Consider the following 18,604-nt stretch of genomic DNA (forward strand, 5'->3'; position numbering starts at 1 on the left):
CCGAGGAGGACTGGGTCGCAGGAGTTTTTATGCGGAGACACCTAAGCGGGGTCTCCCGGAAGAATGGGTGTTTGCCAGCATGGTAGAAGGTGGGCAAAGTGAATGAGGGCGGAGGTAAAACACGAGGAAAGGCAATAAGACGACTTAAGAAATAAGAAAGAAGGTTGTCGAGCGGCTGGAGCACCGGGGTTGATAGCGCCAGGATCAGTGTGTGACGCGTGGAGACCATACTGGAATTTGGATTTATCCCCCAATCAACAGAGGAAAAACTAAACTCACAGATTAGATCCAGGGAAGGCAGCCGAAAAGTTTCGGGCTGGAGCGGAACTAGGGGCTGTCCCCCAGTTAAAGACCTACACGTCCAGGTACCCGAATCCCCGGGAAGCTGTGGCTTTGGGCAAAACCATTCTCGGGAGTCGGAGAGGGGAGAGAAGCACAATACTCGGAGCCGAAGTCCGCGGAAACAGCTGCAACGTCCACTCTCCTCTTCTCCTCGCTCTTTTCTTACTTTTTGGGCTCTGGTCCGCCCCCCAAAATTCGTCCCTCCGCGCGTCCTCTCGCCCCGGGCACCACCATTTGCTCCTCGGCCGCCCCCTCCCTCGCGTGGTACGGCCGGGCGGGAGCGCATCCAGACACAAGTTATAAAGCCCCAGCTGCGCGAGTCAACAGGGGACTCAAGATGCGCCCTAAAGTATCAGGGTTGGGTTCTGCCGGGAACCGGCCGGGACCCGGGGATCCAGCGGCAGTAGCAGCAGATCCTTTACCCGCAACCAATCCGGCTCCGGAGCCCTCTGCCGTGCCTGAACCCGCCTCTGCGCAAGCACTCGCGGCCGGACAGAGAGCAGGATCCGGTTCCGTAGCCGTCTCAGGACCCTCAGCCAGGGCTCACCGGGCCTCCGTGGCTGGATCGGAGGCTGGAACCCAGGGCGCACCCGCATTCTCGGCCGTCCAGGGGAATGCCCAGTCCGTACCCGACAACTCGGATGCGTCGCGGACTCGCTTCATATTCCAAGAGCCGCCCTTTGGTCCCCGAGCCACTGGCTTGGGGACTGGAAAGGCGGCGAGCATCTTGAAGACACCGGCTGCCTACATCAGCCAGCGGCCTGGGGTGTCCGGCCCCGAGCGCGCCGCCTTTATTCGGGAGCTAGAGGAAGGTATACTTGGTCCCCGGGCCCCCGGAGCGAGTAGGACTAAGGCAGCAGTAGGGAGGAGGAGGCCCCGTCGAGTCCAGGCGCCCGCTGGCACTCAGTCCCACCCCTCCGCCCACCCTAGCGAAGTCATGGTCTGCGGCGCTTCTCGGGTCGGGTCTTCCCCGTATCCTTCCTCGCTTCCCTCGTTCCCAGACTTCCGTCGGTGGATCGGGCCCCGGGGCCCCCCTCTTCGCGCCTGTTGCTGCGGCAGATCTGCACACTCTCAGTGCCCCATCTCAAGGCTAACACAGTGCCAGGAGAGGGGCGGGGGCTGCGGGTAGGCACTGCCCGGTGCGCTCGGAGGCAGCGCTGGTCCGTGGCGCCAGCGACGGGAGGGTGGGTGGACAGAGGGGGCGGTTTTGCCAACGCCGGGGTCAAGATCCGGCTTCCCCCCAAAACAATCTTGGGACTGGCCTCAGACAGAAGCTGCCTCTCCTCCTCCCTCCTCCCCTCTCTCCTGGAGCGCTGGAGCTCCCCTGATTGGGTCTAGAGGCTCAGGTGGCCCCTCCTCCAACTAGAGAAGTCTCCTCCTCCTCGCCTCGCGCAGCAGGTGCGGCATGAGTGACTGCGTCTGTTTTTGTGACCCGTGAAGCTCCAATGAGCTGGCCAGGGCTGCCCTCTGGGTAAGGGATGTTGAGTCAGTCGGCGGTGAACTTCCGCTGGCCACCTCCAATCTCCGAGGTTCCAGGGACTGTAGGACTGTGATCACAGTACCTCACTCAGTACCTTTCCCCCAAGGAGGAAAAATTGAGTCTAGTTGGCCCTGGGAGTGGGGAAGGGAGTGCTGACTACGCGGGGTATGGAGAGGATATTGGCGGCAGAAAGGAAATTCCGTCTTCATCCTCTTTGCTGACCCTTGCTGTTGAGGGCAGGCAACAGTAAGGTGTGTGCGTGCTCAGTCCCTTTAGTCGTGTCCGACTCTTTGCGACCCTATGGACCGTAGCCTGCCAGGCTCCTCTGTCCATGGGATTCTCCAGGCATGAATACTGGAGTGGGTTGCCTTTACCTTCTCCAGGGGATCTTGCCAACCCAAGGGATCTAACCCGGGTCGCTTGCATTTCAGGCGGATTCTTTACCGCTGAGCCATCAGGGAAGCCCCGAACACTGCGGTGCTGGGTACTGTATGATCCCTTTTTCCTTACTCGGCTGCCCACTCTTTCTTGCAGTGCTGTGTCCTGACCTACGTCCGCCCGTCAAGAAGATCACCCAAGAAGTGGTCAGAGTGATGTTAAGTTTGCTGGAGGAGGTGCGTGTTGCCCGCCCTACCCGGGCCAGCCCCAGCCTCAGCCAGGCTCCCGTTTTCACTGTCTGTATGGGTAGGCGTCTTTCTTCCTGGCTATCTCTCTGGGGGCCAAGCTGGAGGTCCCTTTTGTGGAAGACAGGTAGATGTGGGACGTTCAGGCTGGAGAGCTCTTATCGCCATCCGGTCTGATCTCTTTTTCCATAGGGGGAAACTGAGTCAGGTCCCACAGTGGGTTCATGGTAAGCTCTTGTTTGGTTCCTTGGAGAACTAGGGGATGGAGAGGGTTTCCCCCGAGTGGCCTTGCTTCCCTCTGACCCCTAGCTTCTCCCACATGTCTGGGAGACCCCAGCAGCAAGGAACCGTATTCTCCAATGGATGGGGGTCTTTCTGTAGAGAGAGCGGGACCTGAACACGGCAGCCTGTATTGGCCAGTCCCTGGTGAAACAAAACAGTGTTCTGTTGGAGGAGAACAGCAAGCTGGAAGCCATGGTGGACTCAGCCAAGGAGGAGGTACCTGGGTGGGGAGGAGCAGGGAGGGGTGTATTTCAGGCCTGCTGCCAACCACTGTGCCAGGGTCTGTGCCTGCCTCTGCCCGCACCCCGACCCTGGGCTCCTCTTCCCCTGCCAGATTTTACATCTCAGACAGCAGGTGAGCCTGCGGGATGACCTCCTTCAGCTGTACTCAGACTCTGATGAGGAGGAGGAAGAAGAGGAAGAGGAGGAAGAAGAGGAAGAGGAGGAGGGGGATGAAGAAGAAGAGCAGAGGCCTGAGCACCCCTGTGAAGCCTCAGAGCTGTGAGTGTCCTGCCCTTTTTTTTGTTTCAATTTTTCCCATGCCTCATGGCTTTCAGGATCTCAGTTGCCTGACCAGAGATTGAGCCCAGGCCACAGCAGTGAAAACGCCGCATCTTAACCACTGGACTGCCAGTGAATTCCCCATGAGTGTCCGGCCTTTGCACTGGAGCAGTCCCTTTTCTGAGCTTCAGTTTCCTTGTTTGCAAACAGGAACACCATGTATCTGCCAGTGGGGTTGCTGGGGCTAATTGAGGCCACCACATCAGCCTGGGATTGGTGGGGTGAGGGGTGGTGAAGCCCTGGGTGGGCTGGGAACTCGGTTCCCCAAGCCTGTGCACCTTGACTTCCATCACTCCCTCTGCTAGGACTCCTGTGACCGAGTCGGAGTCGCACCACTGCCCGCAGCTGGAGGCCCTGCAGGAGCAGCTGCGGCTACTGGAGGAGGAGAATGAGCAGCTTCGAGAGGAGGTGAGAATGGGGAAAGAGGGCATGCTCCTGGGCAGAGGGGGTTGACTCCCTGGCCCCTTCCTTTCTCCTTTCCTCCAGGTCTCTCAGCTCGACGACCTTGAGGAGGAGGAACAGATATTCATACTGGATTGTGTGGAGCAGTTTTGTACGTGAACTTGAAACTTGGGGTAGGGGCTTGTCCCAAGGAGCAGAAGGAAGAACCCAGGACTTCAAGTCACAGCTCTGACACTTCCTAGCTGTGTGAGCTTGGACAAGTTCCTTGACCTCTCTGAACCTTCATCTTTAGAATGGGGGTTAATCATCTTGGCCCTGCTGACCTCTCCAGGGGTTACAGTTGAGAAAGTGCTTTGTGCAAACAGTTAAGAGCTATACAGGCACTCTGGAGCTCCCTTAAGCCTGCCTCTTCTTGTTATTTGGGGAGGGAGGGGGCCATGAGCTGCCAGAGACCAGGCCCCCCATCCTCCCAGGCACTGTATTAGGCAGAGGCTGTGCCTGGCACCATGTGGTTATGAAGATGAGTGAGACATAGTGTTTGTCCCCGAGGAGTTCAGGCCTAGCTGGGGAGACAGAGACTCCAGGTGGGAACAGCTGAACAACAGCTGGAGTGAGGTGCTGTTGCCCTCACCCCGAATCTGGCCTTCCTTTCCCCTGGGTTCCCTGAATGACCCCCTGGACCCAGGCCCCTGGAGTAGGAGTCCTCACATTCTGTTGCTTCTACCTCCTAGGAAAGGCTCAAGTCTCCTTCCTCTTCCCCATCCCAGCAACCTCTAGCCCTGGCCACCTGTTAAATGGTCTCTCTGCCTCCACTCCTGCTTTTCCAGGCCCTTCTGCACACAGCCCAAAGGAGCTGTCTAAAGCCGGACTATGTCGGTCCTCTGCCTAAAACGCCCAAGTAACTCCCTATCGGCCAAAGGATAAACTCCACCCTCCCCACCCCAGCCCTAGTCATCTGGGCCCTGCCCACTGCTCCAGGACTCTCTCCTGGTTTCCAGTGATCACCTCTGGGCCCCTCCCCTCCACACCCTGCCTGGGCCCTGTTGTCGCCCCTTTTGCCTTGTGAGCCCCACTTGCCCTGTGGCGGTCCTAGCTTCATAGATCTTCCCAGGTTGGGCTGGGTGCGGCAGCTGGGACCCCAGATGCACCCTTTACACTTGCTGCACCTTAGTTCATAATTTGCACTGTTGTGATTTATTTTTCCCTCAGTCTCCACACTAGCCTTGAGCTCAGTGTGGGCTGGCGCTGGTCTTGCTGACTGCTTGCCCAGCACCCTGCTCTGTGTCAGTCAATAAACGTTTATTGAAAAGAAGACCTGAGTGAGGGATGCTAAGCCCTGTGGAACCTTGGGTACCTGGCAGGGTGCCAGCAGACAGGGGCGTCTGGTAGACTGAGGGCCCCGGGGAGCCAGGGCTGACCTTTCCCCACTCGTCCCCAGCGGAGGCCAGCCAGCAGATGGCTGAGCTGTCGGAGGTGCTGGCGCTCAGGATGGAGAACTATGAACAGCAGCGGAGGGAGGTCGCCCAGCTGCGGGTCCAGGTCATGAAGCTGCAGCGGTGCTGCCAATCGGTGCGTCGGGGCGTATGCGGGGCTTCCTCCTCCTATCACAGCCCCCTGGAACCCACGTCCCCCTCTCCCTGCCCCCACCTCAGGGGACTCAGCTCAGAGGCCTCTCTCTTGTGTCCGAGTCAGAGTTGGAGGAGACGTCAGGGAGCCTCTCGTCCTGTCCCCTCATCCCAAGTCGGGGACTGAGCCTGAAGAGAGACACAGGGTGCTCCCAGGAAACAGGCCACGTGACTCCACCTTCTTTGGCCTTGTTCCATGGGACTTCTGTTTTAAAGAGCTGCTGACACTCACTGATGTGCCTGGGGAGACTTGCCGGTAGCAGGGGCTGCAGGAGTGTGGGGAGACCTGGGGTGGGGGTTCAACTGGCTTTGGATCCTTCCAGTATGGGGCTGAGACTGAGAAGTTGCAGAAGCAGCTGGCTTCGGAGAAAGAAATCCAGATGAAGCTCCAGGATGAGGTGAGGCTTCCCCTGAGCTCCCGGGACCCTTGGGTGGCTGCCTGAGTCTAACCGGCTCCTTGAAGAGGGGGTGAGTCTGTCCTTTCCACATACTCAGGCTATGGCACAGGGCCTGGAAGGTAGCAGTTCACTTGGGGCCTAAATGGAGTAGAGTCCAGGGGTCACCCTATGTCATTATATGGGTCTGGAGTCTGGGCGTGTGGCCTCTTTGCCCAGGCTTCCCGGCTCCTTTGGAAGAGAGGGGGCAAGGCGTCTGGGCTGGGTGCGCCTGGGTCCCATCAGCCTGTGGGCGGGTCCCCAGCTGCAGGACCTGCAGGAGAAGTACTCGGAGTGTGGCGACATGCTGATGGAAGCCCAGGAGGAGGTGAAGACCCTCCGCCAGCAGGCCCCGGCGTCCGCTGGCTCCGTCACCCACTACACATACACTGTACCTCTGGTGAGGCTGCCGGCTCCTGCCTGTTACCTCTGGACGCCCTGTGTCTATCTGCAGTCCCTTCCTGGGCCTGGAGGTGTGTGTGGGGGATGTTCTGCAGGGATCTTCTGGTAATGTCCCCCCTCTCTGTCCATAGGAGGCACTTCCTGATTTCCAGGAGACCTTGGCTGAGGAGCTCAGAATGTCTATAAGGAGGATTATCTCAGACCCTGTGTTTTTTATGGAAAGGTACGCTCTGGGCCGCGGTCCCTTGCCTGCCCCACACTCACTCTTGCCTACCTGGTCAGCAGCAGCCTTTCTGGTAATGGAAGGGGTTTGCTTGATCACCCGCTCCCTATCCATGGTGTCTTTCCTCCTGCCTCACTGGTCCCCGGCCCTTCCACTCAACACCTGTCCCCTGTGTCCACATTCTGGGTCCATCACTTCTCCCTGGGATTTTCCTGCACCATGGATCCCCAGGGATTTCACACTTTTAGCTTCCCATTGCCTTGGGACAGCGAAGGCCCTTTTCTCTATTGAAGGAATTATGAAGTGACTCCAGAGGAGATGTCAGACCTGGGGTAAGCCGACCAGGGTCTCCCCCTTCACTTGCTCTCACTTTTCAGCAGCCAGACAACCCCCTACCACTGGCTCTGATCCTGCAGCCCTGGAGAAGGTCTGGCTCTCAGGCCGACTGGGCTGAGATGTTCTGGGAGGGAGACTTTCTAACCCTTTGCCTTCAAATCTTGCCCCATAGGTGGCCGTCTGATTAGAGGCCTCTCCAAGCGGGTACTGAAGCCTTCGCTTCTCCCAGTAGAGCCTGAGAGGCAAATGGGCACTGGCCTAGGAGCTGGGAATGCTGGGACTAAGTCCCAGCTTGAGTCCTTTACTGGCTGTGTGTCCTTGGACTAGTCACTTGACCTGTCTGAGCCTTACTAAAATGGATTTGTTGCTATGGCAACTAGACCTGGAATGAGTTATGAAAGTTGAATAATGAAGGAGGGGGCAGAGGAGATGTTATTGCTTGTCTGTTCTATGCAGCAGGGTGAAATTACTGGGGGAATGAGGGGCTTGTGCAGTGTTGGTGACCATTCTTCTTTTTGCCAGGGCCATTGCCTGGGTGTTTGAGGCCTTGAGGCTGGTACCCAGCTGCCCTCTCCCCTGGCTGGAACAGAACTTGGGAGTAACCATCAGGGTCTGCATGGAGCCTGGGGTTGTGTGGGATCCCCGATGGCTGGAGCCCCGGGCTGCAGATGAAGGGGGAGGCTCTGGCTTAGAGGGGGTAGGAAAAGACTTTTCTGTTTGCCTGCCCAGATATGAGCTGCGATTCAGAGAGGAGCGAACACAGGAGCAGGGGCTCGAGGCTGAGGAGGGGCTGATGCCGGCCGAGGATTTTGTGCCTGCGGAGGAGTTGGTGCCCAAGGAGGAACGGGGGGCCATAGAAGAGTCAGTGCCAGCTGAGAAGGGGGTAACGGAAGAGGTGGAGCTGGTGTCCGAGGACGCCAAAGCCTGGGAGGACCTGGAGCCAGAGGTGGATGAGGCAACTCATGAACAGGGTGACCTCAGCCCTGGAGGCCAGTGGCTTGGGCCCCTCACACCTGGGTATAAAGTATGTCCTCCAGCAGCTGGCCAACTGGCAGGATGCCCATTTCAGGCAGCAGCTGAGGCAGAAGATGCTCCAGAAAGGTGAGTGCTCCCGTGGGGGCCTCCCTCTGGCCAGCCTGACAAACTGCAGATCGTCAAGCTGATGAAAGGTGAGGGTAGGTGAGCCCCTCGAGGGCTCACTTACCCCAGCCCAGGCCCACCCAGCATGCTGATTTGCATGGACTTTGCATATCATTTACTTAGACCCCTCAGGTCCCCCACAGTGGGAACTGTGGCCCTGATGCTTATTTTCATGGTATTTGCATAGGATTCCAGGTCTCTACCCTCTTTGCTCCTGGAGGCTGGGCTGCGGGTCAGGGGCTGGGGCTGCAGCCTCCCTCTGCGCCTCAGCTTCCTGTCTCTGCCTGCTTCCTTCCCCTGTACCCCACTCTGCCTCCCCCATCCCCAAGGCCCCCCCAAGCCTGCAGCAGTGGCAGCAGCAGGCCAAAACAAACATGGGGGGTGGGATTCTGGAGCCCGGGGTGCCAACCCAGGACTTTCAGAGGCTGGAGAAGGAACCATACTCCCAAAGCCTGGGAGGAAGGGGAGCCTTCTTGGACACCCTCCCCCACCCCAGGCAATTGGGATGAAGGCCTCTGCCAGCAAGGGCCACAATCGGAACGGTCCCCTGGCTGAGTCTGAAGGTGTGCTAGGGTCTCCTACAGGGTGGGTTCAGTAAGGGTCTCCTCTCCCCAGCTGTAAGCCCCAGAGGTTGGTGCAGCATCTACTGAGTACAGGCCATGTCCTGGGCCATGAGAACCCTGCCTTGAGGAGCTCATGGAAATAATCAAAGATGATTTAGTGACTCAAATTACCTTCTTTAATCCTCACACCCCTGTAGGTAGGTATTATCCCCATTTGGTGAGAAACTGAGGGTCAGAGAGCAGAGTGATTTGTTTGAGGTCACTGAAGCTCTTTTCTTCACTGCTATGCCATAATGCCTCTCCTTACCCATCCCTCCTCTCTAACCTGGTCTTTGTGCCTTCTTGGCCTGCTGAGTCTGCTATGAAGTTTATAACCTGTTGGCAGCTTCCTCATCCTATCTGGACTGCCCTGACTCAGATGGCCCTTTGGTCACTGCTGGGTAGCCTCATCACGGTTGCCCTATACGGTTGTGCAGGTTTTACACTGAATAGTGACCACTATGGCTGGGCAGTGGACAGCTTGCATAACTGTCAACAGCTTCTGTCTCTTCCTGATGTAGCTGAGCAGGCCCAGCCCCTGCGTGCTGCCCAGGCCAGGCCTGTGGTCCTCAGGCCTCCAGTTCACATCTACTCCCTTCTCTTCCAGGCTTTGCTGTTCCCCAGCAGCCTACAGAGGCCCCACAGACTGCCTGAGGCCCTTTCTTCTGCTGCCTGGCCAAGCCCCACCCTCCCCAGACCCCCCTTCCCATGCTCTGAAGCAGGACCCTTGATCTGTCACCAGCTCCCCCTAGACGAACCTGGACTGTAACTTGAGGCCCTAAGCCTCAGGCCTCTTCTGGGAGAGGCTGAAGGAACCCCGGCCCTTGTTCTGCAGCTGGTGCAAAAGCTGTGGCTGCTGGACCTGGGTCACGTGGTGGCTCCGGTGGTGAAGAAGCCCAGGGGGAGGCCCCACCAGCTACCAGACCTAGCTCTGAGCTGGGGGCGGGGCTCAGGCCCTGGGCAGAGGAATTGTTCTGAGCACCCTGCTAACTATATACCCCTCACCCATTGACCCCCAAATTAAAGGTGGCTCCCCTGTCCTTGGTGACTTTTAGGGACCTGGTCATTGTTTCCTGTTCTTGGCTCTTTCTTCTCAGTTCCTGATTACTCTTTGTAACCAGAAGTGTCTGTCTTTGTGGGTGAGGACTTCCTCTGCCTGGTGGGGGCCTCCCCACCCCATCTCCTCTCCTCCCCACCTGTGACCTGTGAGTATCCAGGCCCCCTCCCAAGGCCCTGTCACCCACCCACATCTTCTCCTCAGTGCCCCTTGTTTCCTTGTTCTAGGCTTTTTTCCCTCTCCCCATCTTTACCTACAGACAGTGAAGTCGGGGCCCAGGACCCCGTTGGTATCTGCCTTGATCCCCACACTGCTTCTCACACTCCTGTTGCTTGTCAGTCTGTGTATGTGCTGGTGCAGGAAATAAAGGACCTGTGTGCTACCTGGCCCGACCTCTGCCGTCTTTCTCAGGGAGTGCACACGGGTGTGTGTGTGCATGTGCGTGCGTGTGCGTGTGCGTGTGCGTGCATGCATGTGCTTTGGTAGGGCAAAGCTGTGGAGAGAGGATGGGCTCTAGTGTTGAATGATGTGCTAGGGGCTTTGATTAAATACATAATTATAGCCACAAATCCTCTGGGGTGGGTGATATGATAAATGATCGTCAGGTGATGAAGCTGATGTCCAGGCAGGTAAAGTTACCCTCCCAAGGGTCAAACAGGGCCTTTCCTGGTGACTAAGTGGTAAAGAATCTGCTTGCCAGTGTGAGAGACACAGGTTTGATCCCTGATCTGGGAAGATCTCACATGCTGAGGGGCAACAAAGCCTGTGCACCACAGCTATTGAGCCTGTGCTCTAAAGCCTGGGAGCTGCAACTACTGAAGCCCATGTGCCCTAGAGCCCGTGCTCTGCAATGGGAGAGGCCACTGCAATGAGAAACCTGTGCACCGTAACCAGAGAGTAGCCCCTGATTGCCACAACTAGAGAAAAGCCTGCATGGCAATGAGGACTCAGCACAGCCAAAAATAAATAAAAATTAAAAAAAAAGAGTGAAATAGCTGCTTGTAAAGTTTTGAACTCAAGCCCTTGGGTCTCCAGAGCCCGAGTTAGACAGACCTCCTTCCCTGATCCCTTCTGCTCCTGGGATCCTGCCTGGGTGCCCAGCTGTGAAGGGTGAAGCAAGGAGAGTCACCCCTGTCTTAGGTAGAGGTCCCCCAGAACAGCATGTGAAAATGAGTCGTTTATTCCATTAAAGGAGGCTGTTGGACTGATTCTTGCCAAGGCAGGATTCTCAAACATGGAAGCAGAGAGGGGCAGAAAACAAGGTGAGATCAGAGAGTCCCAGAAATTTGGTAATGAGTCTGGCTTGAAATGTTCGATTTCCGGTTTAGAGTTTATCATTTTGGAAAGCAACAGCTCAGTTCTCAGAGAGGTTTAGTCATGTTCTCATTTTCGGTGAAGGTGTTTCCAGAGCATTGATAATACGGATTTTAATCGCGAAGAAAAAAACCAAGTGGTTTATTTAGAAGATGATCCCAGGAAGCCCTCTTGGGGCAGAGTATGGAATTGAGAACAGAAGGGAGCTAATGATGGTACTTACCTGGTGGCCCAGGGATTAAGACTCCAAACTTCCACTGCAAGGGGCATGGGTTAGATCCCTGTTTCGGGAACCAAAATCACACTGGGTGTGCAGTGCTGCCAAAAAAAATGGGGGCTTAGTCATACTGGAGAACCCTGGAGGAAGTGCGGCCTTTTGCAGCTTTGAGTGTCATCTGTGGACCAGCATCATTAACATCTCCTGGAAGTCAATCAGAAATGCAGAATCTTGGGTCCCACCCCACACCTAAATTGTCATAATCTGCATGTTGACGAGGTCCCCAGGCAATGCACATATAATATGCATATATTAAAGTTGGAAACACACCAATCTAGAACCCATTTCAGTTATCCCATCCTAGGGGCATGCAAACTAGGGCAGGCATCCGCCAAGACTCAGTCTTCATTGGCTGAGGGCTGCTCCTGCGGGCATTAACTCTCTGGTGCTCTGGTCTCTCAGCACATGTGCTAGGGAAAAGCCCTCTGGCAGAGACTAGCTGTGTTTGTCATGGACCAAGGTCAGCGTGTGCTAGAATGGCAAGTGCTGAGGGTGCAGGCAGGTCACTGACAGGATCTGCTACAGTCCAGATCTTGTGCCTCTCAGATGCACTCAAGCCCCAGGTGGAGTTCACTCTGGCCTGGCATTGCTTGTTTAAGATGGTGGCTGATCACAGTATCTTATAAAGAAGAATTACATCTGGAAGATGAGTGGTGTAAGCTGTGGTCCCCAGTGCTGCAATTGATCCTGAATCCCTAAATGATATTTCTCATCTCCTTCCTCTACCACCCATTCTATATCCCCGTCTCCTTTGGCCAGCACTGCAGCTGGTCCAGGTTGCTTTCCTGGTTGAAGTAATTTACATCTTTATTCCTGAGAGTTCTGAACCCTTGGTCTTTGGCCCTGGTCAGGCTACTGTTGGGGCAACTGCCTGTTTATGGTTCTCACCAGGCAGGAAGCCCCAAGACACAGCTCAGTGAATCCCCCTGTGTGCCAGACCCTAAATAACTCCTTCCTGCCCCCACTATGTGGAGAAGGCGATGGCACCCCACTCCAGTACTCTTGCCTGGAAAATCCCATGGATGGAGGAGCCTGGTAGGCTGCAGTCCATGGGGTCACGAAGAGCTGTACTCGACTGAGCGACTTCACTTTCACGCATCGGAGAAGGAAATGGCAACCCATTCCAGTGTTCTTGCCTAGAGAATCCCAGGGACGAAGAAGACTGGTGGGCTGCCGTCTTTGGGGTCGCACAGAGTCGGACACGACTGAAGTGACTTAGCAGCAGCAGCCCCCACTATGAGGCAGTGATGCTACTCCTCATGTTAATCAGGGCCGGTAACCCAAGGCTAGTAGCTGATTTTTGCCTGATAGTCTAATGGCATGAAGAGCCCAAAATGCAGGAAACCCCTATCACTTTATTTTTAAAAGTTTTTCTTTATTTCTTTATTTGGATGTGCTGTGTGGCTTGCAGGATCTTTGTTCTCTGACCAGGGATCGAACACGGGCCCCCTGCTTTGGAAGCATGGAGTTCTAACCCCTGGGCTGCCAGGGAATTCCCAAGCCCCTATAACTTTTTTATTTATTTTGATAACCTTTTTATTTTATACTGGAGTATAGCCAATTAAAAAACAATGCTGTGATAGTTTCAGGTGACCAGCGCAGGGACTCAGCCATACGTATACATGTATCCATTATCCTCCCAACTCCCCTCCCATCCACTCTGCTATATAACATTGAGCAGGGTTCCATGTGCTATAGAATAGATCATTGTTGGTTATCTATTTTAAATATAGCAGTGTGTACATGTCCATCCCAAACTCCTTAACTATCTCTTCCCCCTCATTTTCCTCCCTGCTGCCCCACACAACCATAAGCTCCTTCTCTAAGTTGGTGAGTCTGTTTCTGTTTTGTAAATTCATTTGTATAATTTCTTTTTGGATTATACATATAAGGGATGTTGTAAGATATTTCTCCTTCTCCGTCTGACTTAATTCACTTAGTATGACTCTCTAGGTCTATCCATGTTGCTGCAGATGGCATTATTTCATTCTTTTTTAATACAAGCCCCTGTAACTTCAGGTTTAGGAGAATCTTTACTGTTTTCCCTTGTGGAAGCATCTTCCCCCAGGAACCAGGATTTCTAGTCCAAAAGTGTCCAGAATCGTGGGGAGAGGAAGTACAAATTTCTGAGGTGGTTGCCTGGCAGTGATGGTCATGGGGCCACTTTTTGCTTGGTTCCTGGCTTCATGTGTTCTACCTGTCAGAAATACAGCATTGTTTAAGAACCTCTGATTCGAAGTACGTTCTGCATCCCAGCCTCCAGGGCACATCCCCAAGTTAGTGCCTTAATGGCACCTTTAATTCCAACCTTTTGGAGGTTCCTTAAAAAGCTAAAAATAGAGTTGCCATACAATCCAGCAATCCCACTCCTGGGCATGTATCAAGAGAAAACTCTAATTTGGAAAGATACATGCTGTGTTATAGCTGCACTATTTACAATAGCCAAGACAGGGAAGCAATCTAAATGTCCATCAACCGATGAAAGGATAAAGAATATGTGATACGTATATACAATGGACTGTTACTCAGCCATAAAAAGGAATGAGACAATGCCATTTGCAACAACGTGGATGAACCTAGAGATTATTAAGTGAAAGAAGTCAGAAAGAGAAAATCAAATACCATATGATATCACTTCATGTGGAATCTAAAATATGACACAAACGAACCTATCTACCAGATAGAAACAGACTCACAGACATAGAAAACAAACTTATGGGGAATTCTCAGTGACTAGGATTCAGCGCTTTCAGTGCTGTGGCCCAGGTTTGATCCCGGATCACAAGTCGCACTAGGATCCTGCAAGCCCCACAGCCAGGCCCAAATAAATAAATCTCCTATCTCATTAAAAAAAAAAAACATACAGTTATCAAAGGGGAAAAGGATTGGGGTAAACTAGGAGTTTGTGCCTAGCAGATACACACTGTCTGTGTGTGCGCGTGTGTGTGCTTAGTCCTGTCCAACTCTTTGCAACCCCATGGAATGTGCCTGCCAGGCTTCTCTGTCCATGGAATTTCCTAGGCAAGGACACTGGGGTGTGTTGTCATTTCCTTTATTCCAGGGGATCTTCCCAACCCAGGGATGGAACCCATGTCTCTTATGTCTCCTGCACTGGCAGGCAGATTCTTTACCAGTGTGCCACCTACTATATAAAACATATATAAACAACAAGGGCCTGGATGGCACAGGGAAGTATATTCAATACCTTGTAATAAGCCATAATGGAAAAGGATTTGTATACATGTGTATAATTGAATCACTTTGCTGTACACCAGAAGTGAACACAACAGTATCAATCAACAATACTTCAATTAAATAAGAGTAAAAGAATCTTGAACTCCAGGTTTCCAGGAATCCTCTGGGCTGGAAGAAGGACCTCTATCTTGTCAAACGGGAGCAGCTTACCTTTACTTGGAGAGTGCAAAGGCTTCCTTGAGGCCGATGCCTCCTACGATGATGCTTCTTGAGTTTTGCACCTGCCTCCCTTAAGGGCTTCTAAATCAAAAGCTAACATAAGGTCCTAGCATGTGGAGAAGTACTGCCTCACATAAAAGAAGAAAGGGATTGTTCACCCCCAAATGCTGCAGGACCTGAATAATCTGGATAATATGTACCAGCAGGAACCAGGACAACATGCATGGAGTGGATTGTTGAGGCTGGTAGATCCAGGATGAACAGCAGAATGGTAGAATGATTGGCTAGAGGAGTGTGAAAGTGTGGTTGTTCAATCGTGTCTGACTCTTTGTCACCCCTTGGACTGTAGCCTGCCAGGTTCCTCTGTCCTAGGAACAGGAAAGGTTCTGTGGGGTTTCCCAGGCAAGAATACTGGAGTGGGTTGCCATTTTCTTCTCCAGGGGACCTTCCCAATCCAGGGATCAAACCCTGGTCTCCTGCATTACAGGCAGATTCTTTACCATCTGAGCCACCAGGAGAAAGTTTATTTTACTTTATTTTGGCTGTGCCATGTGGCTTGTGGGATCTTAGTTCCCCCACCAGGGATTGAACCTGGACCATGGCAGTGAAAGCGCCAAGTCTTGACCACTATATCACCAGGGGATTCCTAGGGGAGAGTTTATTGATATCAGCGTCAAGGGTACTCTCTTTTGACTCAGGATTTAATTTCCTGGCAGACGCCTGAAGCCTAATGCCTCGCCAGGAATGACTTCTTGAAGCTCAGACAAAACAATAGTCTACAGCAATTGAGTTGAAGACTCTTGAATTGCCTCTGCAGAGTATTGAGGAAGGAGTCAAAAGGCTCAGAGAGGCAGGCTCACTAGAACGGAGTTGTGATGTAAAATGAGAAAATCCACAGATGATTGTGACATTTCAGGGGTTATGAGCACCCCACTTAACACAGCAATGGAGTCTGACTGGTGCAGGACCCAATCTCATAATCCCATCACAAGGGTTTGCTTCCTACAACTCCCCTAGTACCCACTGTCTTGGGATGAGTCTCCCCAGATGCAGACTGGGAGATAAGGATTTGAGAGCAAGTAGTTTCTTTGGGTGGTGATCTCAAGAAACACCAGGAGCAGCCTGAGGATGTGAGACAGGGAAGGGAAGGGAGCCAAGAAAGGACATTGCTGATCAGGTTACTGTTATGGGTAACTAGGGCTGAGTCCTGCTGAGGATCTCTGCAAGCCAGAGTAGCAAACATTTCAGAATTAACCACCCCAGGGGCGAGGGAGCTGGGGCATTTCTTTTTAAAGATTTTTTTTTTTTGATGTGGACCATTTTTGAAGTCTTTATTGAATTTGTTACAATATTGCCTCTGTTTTGGTTTCTTGGCCACAAGGCCTGTGGGATCCTCGCTCCCCAACCAGGGGCTGAACCTGTAACCTTACACAGGAAGGTGACGTCTTAACCACTGGACTGTCAGTGAAGTCCCAGAGGTGGGGTATTTATCCTCCAACTTTCAGTCTGTCATTGACTGAGAGATGCTTCCAGAGGCACTAACTCCCCAGAATTTCCAGGCTGCTTTACATTGCCAAAACCCTCAGGTGGAGAGTAGCAAGTGCCTATGACAGGATGCTGTGAGGGGCATTAGAGCAGTGAGGAAATATGGGTGAAACACCAAGTGTGTGTGCCAGCCACCTGCCTATCCATGTGATAAATATTTATGGGGTACCTCCTGTTCTGGCCCTGGGATACAGCAGGGAAGAAGGACACATGGTCCCCACCCTTACAGAGTTACCCTTCTAATTGAGGAGGCAGACAATAAACTGGCAAACAAAACAACTACAGATTGTGAAGTGCGTTCTACAGACAATGCTATGCTATGATAAGAGAGTACTGGAGGCTGCGTGTGAAGGGTGAGGAGCAGAAAGGGCAAGCCCCTTGGGAAAAGGCCTTTCAACCAAGACCCAGGAGAAAAAGAGGAGCCAGGTGTGTTTATGCCCAGGGAAAAACATTCCAGGCACAGGAACAATGAGAACAAAGGTTCGGAGCAGGAGAGAGCCTGGTGTGTTTGAGTAGCAGAAAGGAAGAGGCAGGAGGAAGGAAATTTGGTATCCATGAGGGGGATGAAGACCGCAGGGCTAAGTCTTAAGGCTACGCCAAGGAGCCTAGGTTGTTGTTTTTTTTTTGCTGGACCATTCGGCATACAGGATCTTAGTTCCCCAATCCAGGATTGAATTTGTGTTCCCTGCAGTGGAAGCACAGAGGCTTAATCACAGGACTGCTGGGGAAGTCCCAACGAGCCTAGGTTGTATTCTAATTGCAATGGGAAGCACTGGAGAGTTGACTGGAGTGGCGTGATTTGATTTCTCTTTTAGAAAGCTCACTCTGGTTGTGATACTACTGTCTGTTCTCCCAAACACAATATAGAGGTTTTATTTGGCTGTGTGGCATGTGCGATCTTAGTTCCCCAACTAGGGATTGAACCCACATCTCCCCTGCACTGCAAGTGCGGAGTCTTAACCACTGGACCACCAGGGAAGTCCCCACACTATAGAGTCTTGTTCCACGTTAGGCTCTGGGGACACGGAGGAGACGTTGCCATGGTCTCTGCCCCGGGGGAGCACTCAACCCCGCTTCCCACCTCAACCCTGCCCCAACCCGCATCCTCTGCCGTGTGACACTTGACACAACTTGATCCATTGGAATCTAGTTTATTTTGATGCGTGTTTCATGGCGCTGGGCTGGGCTGGGAGGTGGCTAGGCTCCGAAGCTCGGTTCTCAGGGATGTTGTTCCCCTTTCTCAGCACTGCGGCGGCCGAAGTCCATCCATCCATATGCTGCTTCCTCTTCCTCCACCCATGGCCCCTGCTTCTTGGACAGGTCTGAGGGTCGGAGGTGGGAGAGGAGGTGAGGATGGGGGAAAGTGCATCTAGGCTCTGGGGACCGTGGCCAGGGCCAGCCCGTGGGCGCCTTGGCCAAACCAGGCAGGGCGAGGCAAGCAGGGACGGTTGTCAGCAGCTCCTACCTGCGACCACATGTGGCGGATCCTGAAGCCCCAGCTGCCTACGGTGGTGCGAGGCTGGGCCCAGCCGGTCCATCCTGAGAGGCTCCTGGCCCCTATTGGCCCCTGGAGAGATGGGCGTGTCTTGCAGCTGGAAGTGGGGCTTCCAAGAAGCTTCGCAGAAGGCGGCCAGAGCCAGGACCAAGATCAGCGCATGTGTGCATGGTTGCTGCATCTTGCCTGCAAAGGAGAGAGGGACTGAGCATAAAGGTGGGGTTGTCCAGGCACCCAGAGGTAGGGTGGGACCCTCTTCCCTGCTGACAGGTAGGCAGTTCTGCATGGGCTTGTGGACTGTTCCTCCTGGTCCTACCATTTCCTCCCCTGATCCTCCAATCTCAAGCTTTGCCTTTTTTAAAGGCAAGGAATTTGTAACTCAGAGAAGGCTTTCCAAACTGTTCTGTAGAATTTGAGGCCATGTGAGTGGCTCTATAATGTTTAAGTCTTGTGATTTAAGTGAACTTTTAAATAGTAATATGGATGGGATTTACACACTCAGCTGCACACAGCATCGCTTTGAAACCCACAGCACCTTCACCGCGTGGTGGGGTCACACTGTGGTAAGGAAGTTTCTCCTTCCATTTTCACTTAACTAAGGACTAGCCTCTGATTCTTCCCAGGTGATGCTAGTGGTAAAGATCCCGCCTGCAAATGCAGGAGACATAAGGGACACGGGTTCGGTCCCTGGGTCAGGAAGATCCCCTGGAGGAGGGCACGGCTACCCATTCCAGTATTCTTGCCTGGAGAACCCCCATGGTCAGAGGAGCCTGGTGGGCTACACAGTCCATGGGGTCGCAAAAAGTTGGACACAAGCGAAGTGACTTAGCATGCACGTCTCCTCTGATTACAATCTACCAGTTCAAAAAAAAGACCCTGAAACTGTCACCATTTATAGCTCTGTATCAAGGTGAGGCAAGTTTGGGAAAACCAGAATACAAAAATAAAATGGATGCTCAAACAAATCTAAAATTCTGTTCTGAGGATTCAACTGTTTCATGTTCTTTCAGCCTCATTGTTCTGATTGGCTTTATTGAAAGCAAATGATAA

General features: G+C 53.3%; 2 protein-coding genes across 6 annotated transcripts; one reads left to right on the forward strand and one right to left on the reverse strand.

Annotated features, from left to right (window-relative positions):
* The first annotated feature begins 609 nt into the window (after window positions 1-609).
* On the forward strand, window positions 610-9,896 carry HAP1 (huntingtin associated protein 1). 5 transcript variants are annotated; one of them, XM_081579630.1, is made up of 13 exons: window positions 610-1,154; window positions 2,357-2,436; window positions 2,827-2,943; window positions 3,062-3,228; window positions 3,594-3,696; window positions 3,775-3,841; window positions 5,129-5,259; window positions 5,639-5,713; window positions 6,015-6,149; window positions 6,283-6,374; window positions 6,668-6,706; window positions 7,440-7,811; window positions 9,060-9,896. In XM_081579630.1, exons 1-13 carry the CDS (start codon window positions 680-682, stop codon window positions 9,181-9,183), a joined length of 1,977 nt encoding a protein of 658 aa, XP_081435756.1. In that variant the 5' UTR covers window positions 610-679; the 3' UTR covers window positions 9,184-9,896. The 5 variants fall into 5 exon arrangements, with proteins under 5 accessions (XP_081435756.1, XP_081435758.1, XP_081435757.1 ...); XM_081579632.1 differs by having other exon boundaries at window positions 6,015-6,077; XM_081579631.1 differs by lacking the exon at window positions 6,668-6,706.
* Window positions 9,897-17,194: 7,298 nt separating this feature from the next.
* Window positions 17,195-17,735, reverse strand: GAST (gastrin). The gene is made up of 2 exons (XM_081577714.1): window positions 17,525-17,735; window positions 17,195-17,381 (listed from the first exon to the last, which is right to left on the reverse strand). Exons 1-2 carry the CDS (start codon window positions 17,733-17,735, stop codon window positions 17,278-17,280), a joined length of 315 nt encoding a protein of 104 aa, XP_081433840.1. The 3' UTR covers window positions 17,195-17,277.
* Between the last annotated feature and the right edge of the window lie 869 nt (window positions 17,736-18,604).

Source organism: Giraffa tippelskirchi, chromosome 3, assembly GCF_054371585.1.
Source record: "Giraffa tippelskirchi isolate mGirTip1 chromosome 3, T2T-mGirTip1v1.2.pri, whole genome shotgun sequence".
Classification (NCBI taxonomy): domain Eukaryota; kingdom Metazoa; phylum Chordata; class Mammalia; order Artiodactyla; family Giraffidae; genus Giraffa; species Giraffa tippelskirchi.

Coding starts and splice junctions, on each gene's coding strand:
- HAP1 (XM_081579630.1), top strand. CDS start 680: ATGCGCCCTAAAGTATCAGGGTTGGGTTCTGCCGGGAACCGGCCGGGA. Junction 1,155..2,356: donor TATTCGGGAGCTAGAGGAAG/GTATACTTGGTC, acceptor TCTTTCTTGCAG/TGCTGTGTCCTGACCTACGT. Junction 5,714..6,014: donor AGATGAAGCTCCAGGATGAG/GTGAGGCTTCCC, acceptor GCGGGTCCCCAG/CTGCAGGACCTGCAGGAGAA.
- GAST (XM_081577714.1), bottom strand. CDS start 17,735: ATGCAGCAACCATGCACACATGCGCTGATCTTGGTCCTGGCTCTGGCC. Junction 17,382..17,524: donor TCCGCCACATGTGGTCGCAG/GTAGGAGCTGCT, acceptor TCCGACCCTCAG/ACCTGTCCAAGAAGCAGGGG.